The sequence below is a fragment of the Aspergillus tanneri genome, assembly GCF_003426965.1.
Source record: "Aspergillus tanneri strain NIH1004 chromosome Unknown AapTan_8_pilon_pilon_pilon, whole genome shotgun sequence".
In the NCBI taxonomy this organism is placed as follows: domain Eukaryota; kingdom Fungi; phylum Ascomycota; class Eurotiomycetes; order Eurotiales; family Aspergillaceae; genus Aspergillus; species Aspergillus tanneri.
In genome coordinates, this window is record NW_022984635.1 from 1291923 (window position 1) to 1303735 (window position 11813).

At 48.5% G+C, this 11813-nt stretch overlaps 4 protein-coding genes across 4 annotated transcripts; 2 read left to right on the forward strand and 2 right to left on the reverse strand.

The window, feature by feature from the left end:
* Window positions 1-225: 225 nt before the first annotated feature.
* On the forward strand, window positions 226-3054 carry ATNIH1004_011048 (putative C6 transcription factor; the record flags this gene model as incomplete). Its single annotated transcript, XM_033575614.1, has 5 exons — window positions 226-431; window positions 528-562; window positions 617-733; window positions 799-2170; window positions 2397-3054. The coding sequence occupies 5 exons, from the start codon at window positions 226-228 to the stop codon at window positions 3052-3054; spliced, it is 2388 nt and encodes a 795-aa protein (XP_033421469.1).
* Window positions 3055-3989: 935 nt separating this feature from the next.
* On the reverse strand, window positions 3990-6212 carry STK25 (putative Ste20-like serine/threonine protein kinase; the record flags this gene model as incomplete). Its single annotated transcript, XM_033575615.1, has 4 exons — window positions 3990-5596; window positions 5690-6006; window positions 6074-6104; window positions 6161-6212. 4 exons carry the CDS (start codon window positions 6210-6212, stop codon window positions 3990-3992), a joined length of 2007 nt encoding a protein of 668 aa, XP_033421470.1.
* A 1071-nt stretch (window positions 6213-7283) lies between these two features.
* On the reverse strand, window positions 7284-8910 carry ATNIH1004_011050 (DNA-protein crosslink repair co-factor UBX5; the record flags this gene model as incomplete). The annotated part of the gene is made up of 2 exons (XM_033575616.1): window positions 7284-8362; window positions 8427-8910. The coding sequence occupies 2 exons, from the start codon at window positions 8908-8910 to the stop codon at window positions 7284-7286; spliced, it is 1563 nt and encodes a 520-aa protein (XP_033421471.1).
* A 758-nt stretch (window positions 8911-9668) lies between these two features.
* CDC6 (AAA family ATPase CDC6) lies at window positions 9669-11679 on the forward strand (the record flags this gene model as incomplete). Its single annotated transcript, XM_033575617.1, has 3 exons — window positions 9669-9720; window positions 9803-10042; window positions 10091-11679. The coding sequence occupies 3 exons, from the start codon at window positions 9669-9671 to the stop codon at window positions 11677-11679; spliced, it is 1881 nt and encodes a 626-aa protein (XP_033421472.1).
* Between the last annotated feature and the right edge of the window lie 134 nt (window positions 11680-11813).

Here is an 11813-nt window from a genome sequence, read left to right on the forward strand (position 1 = left end):
TTTCCTCGATCGGCGCTGCTTTTCTCTTTCCCTTCTTTCCTTGCCCTCAGCTCCCCTCCTCTGCTAGCCTCAACCCCTCGGACTTGGGATCTATAGCGGGATCAGGTTACGTCGATCGGGCTAGGCGTTTCTCTGACGGAATTCGCCTGCTCCAACCGGCTAGGATGTTGGTTTGCACGCCATTGTAGATGGAGTTGCTATAGCCCCCGATCTCGCTAGAGTATAATGCCGAACGCTGCCGCAGCTGTTTCTGCTCTGCAGACTCCACCATCAACTCGGTTGTCGGGCTCCCAGGACAAGGACAGGGTTAGAGACAGAGACCACAGTGCAGACGAATCCTGGTCTGCGGCTGAGAGCGATATCGATCGCTTCCCTGCGAATGGATCAACGGTGCCGAACGCATTGAAACGGAAACGTCCTCTCACCGTGTCGTATGTTCTCTCCTCAATTTATCCCTCTCATGCTATGGGAGATATCTGTGCCGATTGTCTGTTCGTCGTGCAATTTCCCCAGCTGACAGACTGAAGGTGTGAGTTGTGCAAGCAGAGGAAAGTCAAATGTGGTAAGTAAATTTGCCCTATGTCTATCTTTATCCCCGCCCTTCTGACCCGGCTAGATCGAGCACAGCCTAGCTGTGGATGGTGCGCTCGAAATGGTCAGTTATGCGAGTACAAGGAGCGAAAGAAACCAGGTCTCCGGGCAGGGTATGGTAAGGAATTAGAGCAACGCCTTGGTATGCTTTCCCACTCTCTTTTGTGTGTCTTTCCTACCTGCGACTGTCACTTATGCGGCGCATAGACAGGCTGGAGGAGGTCATCCAAACACAGGCTCGTCTCATTGAAACACATATTATACAGAGTCGGCCGCATTTCAGTCCCGAACACCATCACCCTGCGCCAATTTCTTACAGCTCTCCATTAGAGCCTTCTGCTATGCACGGGCCTAACCCCCGAAATGCATTGTACTTTCAAGAACCGTTGTCTGTGCAGCTGCCTCCACGTCAATCGGAAGCACCCATCGCTAGTTCTTCCGGTATATCAGTCAAGAATACCATGCAAACCCATCTCCCCGGTGGTATTCATCCAGCCGCCTCTGTACCCCAGGCTTCGAATGCCGCGTCTCAAAATGACTATACGGGGAATGAATCCTCATTAAAGGTGCCCGTTAATCTATATTCGAGTCAGGAACAGTCGCTTGCGGATCTGGAACTGGATCTACCGCCGTATGACCTGCTATATGCGCTGGTGGATCTGTACTTTGAGCACATCAATACGTGGTGTCCCATACTTCATCGTCGGACTACACTGGATATCTTCTTCGGCCCTTCGCCGCTCGATGAAGCTGATCGGATTGTCCTTTATGCAATTGTGGCGATCACCCTCCGCTACTCAAACGATAGCCGACTTACCGAGCCGAACCGTAGTAGGTATCATGACTCGTCGAAGCGAAAGGTCCTCCTTTACGGCTTGGAGAACTCATCTGTGAAGGCGCTTCAGGCTCTGGTGATATTGGCTTTGGATCTAGTTGGATCTTCTAATGGGCCTCCTGGATGGAAACTACTTGCTCTGATCACGCGGTCAGTCGTCCAGCTCGGTTTGGCCGCCGAGTCCAAATCCTCTCTCATCGCTCCGGTTTACCCATCTATCTACACCCTAAGGGCAGTAATCCTCCCGGAATCGGACTCTTGGATTGAAGACGAGGGTAGACGTAGACTCTTCTGGATGGTATATCTGCTGGACCGATATTCCACCATTGCAACCGCTTTTGATTTTGCCTTGAATGATAAGGATATAGACCGCAAACTTCCCTGTAAAGAAGAGTTCTTTACCAAAAACCAGCCCGTGGATACCAGATGGTTTCGCCATTCAAATGACCGATCGGATTACCTGAGTCATGCTGATACCGTTGGGTCCTTTGGCCTCTATATGGAGATTCTTGGAATTCTGTCCCGCATCCATGTCTTTCTGAAGCGACCCGTGGATATCGGGTCGCTATCTGATGTCGAAGAATGGCAGGCCACATATCGCAGATTGGACAGTGAATTAACTTCCTGGGAGTTCAGCCTTCCTGCAGAATATGCGTACGAAAACTCCTCCCGATTATTCAACGGATTGAAGCACAGCAAAAACGCACCCTGTGACTGGGTTCAACTCCATGTCACATATCAAACGTAAGAATATGCTTTACATGGCTCATCCACTGTCCCATTGAACTCCCCCGGTTATTTCAAATCTACCTCTTATCTAACGCGGTTGTAGGGCCGTCATTAGACTTCATTCATCCGCTGCGTATCCAACCACACGCTCTCCAATTTTCACGCCTTCATACAGTGCCAGTCAACGTTGCTTACTCGCGGTCGACAATATTCTTTCCGTAACCCGTTTTGTCGTAAACAGTAACATGCTCGACAAGCTTGGACCCCCATTTGCCTTTACCCTTTGGGTTTCTGCTCGATTATTACTTGTTCATGGCTCCACTATTGCCCATAATGTGAGTCCGGATATCATCTTTTTCGTGGACACACTTACTCGGATGGGGAAGTACTGGAAGGTTGCGGAGCGTTATAGTTCAATTCTACGGCGTGTCCTCGACGAATATGGTGAATACCAGCAATCCGGTGCCGACGACAGTGAACGTGTCACGCCGTCCACTGTTAAGATACTCGCCGATATGCGTCGTTGCGCTTTTGATTTGGACTTCCTTATCTCCCGACAGCCACGTTCGACTTCAGTTGGGAGCCGCCCAGCAGTGCAAACCCCAGCAGCGCAAACCCCAGCAACGCAGCCACGGAATTTAGCGCCTAACGAACTTGAGTATTTAGATGTCTTTGGTTTCTTCAATGTCCCACGTGTGCCTGCTGAGCGGGCCCCCGATCTCAATGACATTGACGTCAATGACACGGTTAATGATCCGATGTCAATCCATGGCTTGACTAGGTCCAACGCCAACAACTATGTTGTCGACGGGGCATTGTCGAATGCGAACGAATTCAATATCACCAACTATCTAATTCCCACTCCTGAGACAGACTGGCTTTTTCGCCCTGGAGCATAATAGATCACTCCGCCAGCGCCACCCTCCGAGATACTGTGTGATTTATCTAATTTTATTGGCGCAAGATGGTCGCCAGTTTTAATAACAGCTAATGGGGTATTCCAGGGAATTGTATATCCTTGGACGTTGAATTCAGAGTCAATGTACTTCCCGTTCCGCGCAACATTCTGAGGCCCTGATTTTGGTTTGCTACGTCCCCAATGGAGTACTCGCTTGCATGACAACTCTCCGTACGACGTTCGGATGGGGACACGCTATTCTGGGTGGCATATAAAGGACAATATAAGGAACAGCTATCTACATTTGATAACCTTTTTCTTGTTGAGGAAATTAAATCACCTATCTCAACCAAAATTTCTTACGCCTCCATATTGATCTGTCTTCTATGTGCTTGGATAATATAATGAATGACATGGCGAATATCATACTACATTACTTTTCTACTCTATACACTTATGAGTTTCTTAATAACAAAACACAATGTACCAATACAAAGCCATGTACAATTTCATAGTACTGGAATACTCTTACTTTTAGCCATCTTGTTTATTCATAGGCGTAGCCACGAACCCACTTCGATGAAAAAAAAAAAAAAAAAAAAAGAGAGGGAAAGAAAGTGTATAGCATCTGGCCGCTAATTTCGAGGAACCAGCCCGAAAACGTAGTAAGAGAAAGAAACTGACACAAACAGGCATTGATTTCACATATCATGATGGACATTTTCAACCAGCCCTTCAGTGAAAAGTATGTCTTTTGTCATCTGCAATATATCGCATTTCAAGGACAATGATGCAAACAACACAACTGTACCACTTTTACCCCCCAGGGTAGCAAAACTTGGAAGTCGATAATGCCGTCTCCATACTGCCTTACCTGGAAACAATATTGCACTTAGCTATGCATAAGGACCATCGGTATCATGGTGTGAGTCGTCATTACGGCCTCGAGCGACTTGATTCTTCATCAGCCGGCTCGATCCGAACCAGTATCTCTTCAAGGAACCCTTCCAAGAACGAGTTTACTTGTGCACCCATCCCGACTGGAGCTTCATTATCCCAACGCTCGATTCTGGAGAACACGGCGCTCAGATCGTTTACCATTGATTCAATCATTTCGTGGACGTATTCTCGACGGGACTGTAGTTCATAAGTATCTGTTCTGTTTTCACCATCCTTTGGAGCCATATTGCGCGCGTAGAGTTCTAGACGACGAGCACGACGACGAACAGATGCTTTAAGAGCAGGCAGAATAACGCTATTTAGAGCCGTGACCTCATTCGAGGCTGGCATTCCATTCGTATTCTGTAAACTGGCATCAATAGTGCGGTGAAGCTGATTAAAGTTGTATTTGGGAGCAGGAGGGTGCGAATCACGTGTTGGTGCTTGTTGGAGTCGCTGCAATTGTGGCTCAGGTGATATGTGCTGGGGTGTTGGTGGAGGGCAAGAGTGTGGTTGGGAAAACAATTGAGGTTGGGGACGTGAGTCCAAGGAAGATTTTGCACTCTGGTCTGCAGGTTTTCGAATTGGCTGTGTTGGCATTACTGTGGAGAGAGGCTGGGGGGACTTTCCAGAGACAGGTGCAGTTGGGATGGCACTCCGATTGTTTGAGGATGTGGGGGTATTTGGTGAACTATCAAGTTGGAGGAATGACAAATCCTGCACCAGGGATCGTTGTAAAGCTTTGTCATAGTCACTGGGGCTTTCCTTTGCTTGTGGGGAGAGCGGTTTTTGAAGACGCGAGGGAGTCTGCGGCATGCCCTCGGCCGGTGTTTGTTTCATTGGTGACGGTGGTAACGGAATTTTTGTAGGTGATGATTTCTGTGATGCAGTACTTGGAATACCGTTCATGTAAGCGGTCCTTGGTAGAACATTGTGGCCTGGTGCTTTCTGAGGCTCATCTTTTAGGTCCCAATCGGCTGCTTCATGATCTCGCGTGTTTATGTCCGCTTCTTTCATCGGCTTCAGCCCCGGTGCTCGTCCAGCAGGGCGAACGGTACCAAAGTCCCAAAGATCATCTTCTTCCTCAGTCCTTGCAGGGTACAACGAAGGCTCCGGTAAAATGTCTTCCTCAGGCTCGGTATTTTTATTTCCTTGAACTATATACCAACGCTCTTGTCGTTCAATCAACTCCGTTAGATAGGTTGTCCTCCTGGCCTTTTTGATGAACGGATGTTCTAACAATTCCTTTGCGGACGGTCTTTCCCTAGGGTCGCGGCGCAAACATAACTCGACAAAGTTCTTGAAAGCTTTGCTGTAGTCGCCATGCAACGTAGGAGGAGGATTCTTAGGAATCAGGAATAGGACCTTCATAGGATGAATGTCCGAGTATGGAGGTTCCCCCTTTGCCAATTCAATTGCGGTGATCCCTAGTGACCAAATGTCGGCTTTATAGTCATAGCCTGACTGTTTGATGACCTCCGGCGCCATCCAAAAAGGAGTACCTACAAACGTATTCTTTTTGGTCATGGTGGCCGAAAGTTGGCTAGAGACCCCAAAATCGGCCAGTTTTACTTGACCGTTTGAGGTTAAAAGAATGTTTGCAGCTAACAATACCATCAGCACATTGCTTGTACGTCGAAGTGTGAAACGAGTTCACACAGACAGATGGACAGGAAGAAAAACGGAATGGATGGTACCTTTGATATCACGATGTAATTTCTTGTCGCTGTGCAAGTAGTCTAGCCCTCGAAGAAGCTCCTTAATGATAATGGAGATATATTCCTCAGATAACCCTCCTGCACGCATTAAATCGGAGCAACTACCTCCAGAGCAGAACTCCATGACGATCCACAAGCTTGACCCCTTCAGGAATGAGCCATGGTATCGGGTCACGTAAGGAGAGTTTAGTTCGGACAGGATGGCAATTTCTTGGATGATATCTTCGACTTCATCTTCGGCGTTTTCCACATCGATGATTTTGATTGCGACTGAAGTACCGTCACGTTTATCCAGACTGGAATTGGAAGAGTGATGTTAGAATTTCACAGGGAATCGATTGAAACAGTGTTCTTAGAAAGTACCCTTTATAGACACGTCCAAAACTCCCGCCCCCTATGTACGACATTAGAGACGCCCACGCCACATTCCCAGTGCAGTCATATACGAACCAATGCAGTTCTGCTTCATGTAAATTGTTTCTGGATCCACTAATCCTTCCATGCTGGAGGTGTTCGAAGTTCCTGTGGTAACTGGTTCACAATTATTCACGTGGCCCTGAAGCACTTAGTTGCGCATCAGTTTTGGCAGGAAGAGAGTGCGGCCTGGCTGTAGATTGAGAGCCAAAGGGAAATTGAACAGGAGCCAAAGGGGACTTAAAATGCAAATATTTAACATTGAATGTAAAAGCCACCAGCAGCCACGAGACAGTAATTCGAGTGAACACCCAAGGAGAGCAAACAAGTTAACAACTCACCTGCTGCAAAGGCCTAGAACAGGCTAGGGGAGAGAAGGGGGGAAGGGTGAGCTTCTAACTAGACGGTAAACAGGAATCAGACATGGAAAACCCAACCCAAGGGATGATGCTATTGAAAAGCCACTACCAAATGGACCTGAGGATGATTGACGCCGATCCAGCTACTCCACTTACTATTGTTTGATGGACAGAGATAGAGATCCCTTGCCCGATGGGCTCTCGGACTGCAGGGCATCAATGAGTAGATCAATAAATAATACAAATAATAAATAAATAAATAATAATGCAGCGCAGCAGAGACGCAGGCTCTATAGAAGCTTGGGCCCAAGGCGGATGGATTAGATTAGTCTCCGACCTTGCTTGAGACGAGCTTCCACGTCCGAAGGGCCCGACGACTCTACCGGGTGGCTTCGATCACAAGGGAGGAATGATGGATGGAAGGATTGCACTGCCTTGCTGGTCCCGTCGGTTTGTTTAGTTTACTTTCCTGCGGGCAATAATCCTTCCTGATTGGGACGGGCGCGGGGTCAATTGTGCCGGGCGGTCAAGGATGAGAGTATTTCTCGGGCGGTGTGAAGTATTACATACATACATACAATATAATACAATACCATGGTTATATAACGGTGTATGTATTACTCCGTACCTATGCTCTGACGCATCTTGAAGCAACCGAATATATTAAGACTCCAGAAGGAACCATTCCGGTCTAAAAAAGAAACTCGCAAAGGGATCACCGTTGAGGGAAAGACAAAGAACAGCTCCAAAAAAAAAAAAAAAAAAAATTATCGTACCATCATTCATATCCCCGGAGATGTCTAGTCCTCAAGATATCCGATCATCACGGTGCCATTCTTCAATCCAGCATCTTCCACTGACATCCCAAGAGCATCGATCAAATTACGACCCATGGAATTGAGTTCAAACTCCACGCCCGATTTCTCCGCTAAGGGTGGTTCGGCTTTAAGCCATTCGTATATTCTCTGAACGGGATCAGCCAAGGAAAATCGTCGAATAACCCTCCCCGATGGGTGTCGGAATTGAATGCGTGTGGTGGTGGCAGGATCGGCAGGAGGTTCGGTGTGTGGCCGGTTGTCGGGAATGGATCGAAATGGAGAAGCTTCTGTATAACCTGTTTCGCCGGCCTTGTCCTTGCGGATATCTTCAGCATCAGCAACCCGGCCCTTGCCCTTGACATCCTCAGTACTACGGGTCAGTTCGTCGGGGTCCTCCATCTTCGGAGCCTGCGCCGCCGCTCCTCCAAGACTATTTCTCAGAGCCATCTCCATCATCTCCTCCTCGGTCATTGCGTCGATGCTCTTTTCCTTTTGCTCGGGCTTTCTCTTCGCCACGGGATTTCGAACGTTGTGCTTTAGACTGTATCGGTCTAGAAACTCATGAAGTTGCATCAAAAAGTCGGCTGCCTTTATTACAGGCGGGCCCGACCAAACCTTCATCTGTTCACCGGTTCGCGGATCCACGACGGCAATGTTAGGGTAATTGTCGGAAACATCATTTCCCTGGAAGTAATACTGTATGTACGGCGCTGCTCGGGGATCATCCTTGGAATATTGCAAGAAGATGAAATGTTCCTTAACCGTGTCTCTGACGCCAGAGTCTTTCCATAGATCCCTATTCAATACCTGGCAGTCGAAAATGGAGGGGTCTTGGATGTTGACCAACAACCACTTTTCATTCTCGCGCCCCTCTTGCCGGGCTAAGTCCCATGGGAGCCTGGACATGATCTCAAAAGGCGGGCGATACATTTCAGCAAGCATATTTGATTTGCTCGAGGCCTCAGAAGCGCCACCTGTTGATACTGCGAGTCTTTCACGATGGGAAGCCTCGTCATCTCCCGACCATACTGTGTCTCTCTGATTGAATATACCCGGCCGACCTAGAGCGGAATGTCATCAGTAAACCAGCCACTCGAAACGTAGAAGATTTCTCGGTGCACTAACTGCCTTGTTGACGAGCACGTAATTGACCCAATAGACTGGCGTGCATGTCACCACTGTCAAAATCGGCCTCTGGACCAACTAATGTTTCCGTCGTTCGAGCCATTGGGGCACGCACATCGTCCATGCTATCATCTCCACTGTACATCTCTTCCTGAAGTCGACGGGCCATAGCGGCGTCGTCATCAAAAGTAGAGCCGCTCGAGGGCTCATTTCGCGGCGTAGATCGGTTTTCATCCACTGCGACATCGTCGTCAGAGTCAACATGTATAACCTCGGATTCATCTTGGCGTCCAGTCGTGCGAGGAGCAGCATGAGGGCTAGAGGTTGAGGGTATAGGTTCCTCGGTTAACGGTGCACCACCATTTTCAAAGTAAAGTTGCATAGCCTGCTCAATGTTGAAATCGGTTAGCTGCAGGTATTGAGTCGCTAGCTGAGGGTTCGAGCCGGTGATCTCGGTGAACTGGGCCACCACGTCGCCGTCCATGGCGGGTAGATTGAGTCTGAATGGGAATGAAAGGTAGTGGAAATTAAACGAAGGATGCGAGCGATGTCTGTCAACTATTCGTGAAGGGGCAGGGCGTGCAGCAAGATTTATTGTCTCGCCAGGTTGTGATGCAAACAGCTGCAAACTGGAATTATGGCCCACTGGGTGTTGATGAAAGGACGACGTAAGTGAAAGGAAGCCTAGGCAAAACAGAGGCCACAGGCGCAGAGGGGAGATGAGGAAAACAGAGGAATAACTTGAGGGAGCCAAGTCAGTACAAGACTTTCCTCCCTACTCAAAACTGAAAAGTGATTGAGATGATCGTAAGTGATGACCGGTAACCGTATGTGATCATCCACCAGTGACGCATTTAGCAGCGAGATGATACCGACGGTATAGATACCTACCCTCCAGAGTACAGGAAATGGCGGTACGTTGGTATCATCGGTACAGCTTTTGTTTCTGGTAAGGAGGTATTGTACAGCGGCAGGTTCAGACCAACAGTGCCGGTCGGTGAGATACACGTGATAGGCCTAGACGCGAGGCGCGAGACACGCAATGTGCGACGCGTCGACCGAAAGTGGATCAGGCCAATTATGCCTCCCTGGGAGAAAGTATGCAGCCTTCCCACCTACCCAACCTACAGCTTCCTCCCCCAATTTGCATCCTCCACCTTCCTAAGTTCTTATCTATCCATACTTACCTCACTCGCATTACTTACGCTTGCTCTTGCTACAACAGTCTTGTCGCCCCTCACCATGGTGGCTTCGGTTTTAGGCAAGCGCCAGCGGGGTGCTATTGAGACAGAAGGTACGTTGGCTTGGTTCATCATTGCACCTACCCTCGAGGTCACTAGAGTACAGCCTCGTTTATGCTAACTGGTTTGTCCTAGTTCCATCACTGCCATTGCGTAGCGCGAGCAAGCGCCGGACACAACCACCCCATATCCTTCGTGAGGGGACCGAACCGTCAGTATCGCCTGCTCGTCAATTGCGGTCAAAGACAAGAAAGGCCGGTGCTCTCCAACATGACAATGGTAATAATACCGAGGATTCTTTCACTCTATGTGAACAATCGGGTCATGTGGGAAGAGAGAGAGATCGGGCCTTTAACAGCTTGGGATTGGATAATGGTAGGTTTTCGGCGTGGACCTATACCAAGACCCTATTAACGGACCCAGATGAAAACTCGAGACCGGTTCAACTCAAGACCCCCTCAAAATCTAGATATCGGAATGCTCTGGAATCTCCGCCCATTACACCAAAGCATAAAGTCCAAGTCGGGGGGAAATCGTTGACTCCACGGACACCTCGACCGACATCCGCTCCAACAACTGCCCAAACCGTCTACACTAATGCCAGGCAATTATTTGCACGAGGCGCAAACTCGGCTCAACTGGTCGGCCGAGATGACGAACGGGGAAAGTTATCGTTTTTCATTCAAAATGGGGTCGAATCAGGGAAAGGCGGTTGTTTATATGTCAGTGGCCCGCCAGGGACTGGCAAAAGCGCCATGGTTCAAGAGGTGTGTCGTGCATTGGATCCGAAGTCCGTAAAGGTGGCACATCTGAATTGCGCAAGTATGCGGAGTGCGCGTGATGTTTACAGCAAACTCATTGAGGATCTCTGCGAAGACCATGAAGTCTTTAAAAAAAGCGAGGCGGACAGGCTGAAAAGCTTGTTCATACCTGACAAGAAGCAAAATGACCTGTTCCTGGTTACGCTAGATGAGATAGACCATCTTCTTACCGCAGATACTGGCGTTCTTCAGTCTCTCTTTGAGTGGTCCCTGCACAGCAAATCCAAGCTTATGCTCATTGGGATTGCTAATGCACTTGATCTAACGGATCGATCCTTACCGCAGCTGAAAGCAAAAAACCTGAAACCTCGCCTTCTTCCTTTTTTACCCTACAATGCCGGTCAAATTGCCAATGTAATAACGAACCGTCTTCGGTCCTTGCTACCTCAGGATCAAAACGAAGACCCAAATTTCGTTCCTTTTGCTCAGCCAGCAGCTATCATGCTGTGCGCGAAGAAAGTCGCTTCCCAGGCTGGGGATTTGCGCAAGGCCTTTGAGCTCGTCAAGCGTGCTATTGATATCGTTGAACAAGAAACCATGGAGAAATTGGAAAAGAGGGAATCCAGCCAAGGGAATCCCTCTAAGACTATTCTCGTCGAAAACAACAATCTCTCATCTCCAGCTAGGGCCAAGCAACCTTCTTCATCCACGTATAATGTTTTCACGGCGCCCCGGGCTAGCATCGCTCACATCGCTCGCGTCACTTCATCTGCTTTCGGGCAGGGGACTGTCCAACGGCTAAAGAACCTTAACCTTCAGCAAAAGGCAGCTATCTGTGCTCTGATTGCGCTTGATCGGAAAAAACGTGAAGGGGAGTACCCAAGTACGCCCTCAAAATCAAGGAGGTTAGCGCCCACAATCAAGCAAATATTTGACACATATTGCACATTGTGTCGCAAAGATAATATCCTCCATCCACTTACCGCTACCGAATTCAAAGATGTTATTAGTAACCTAGAAACACTAGGACTGGTTGGCGAATATCAGCGCCGAGGTCGAGGCGGAACAGTTTCAGGTGGCTCAGACATAAGACGTACTCCGTCGAAATCTAGCAATGGTCCCTTAACACCAAGCAAGTCATTAGACGAGCAGGGTCTCGTCTGTTTCGTTTCTTATAAAGAGATCGAGAGTCAAATCGCTGGGCCAGGGGAGGGTATTCTCAGAAGATTACTCATGGGCCAAGGTCTGTGACATCAAGACATCTGTCTCTATTTCTGCCTGTATTTTTTACCTTAAAGTGGTTATGTTATTTGTCATGTCGCATAGCATTGCGTTGAGGAACACTATAGCCATAGCATTGGATAGCGTTGCATAGCCAAATAATG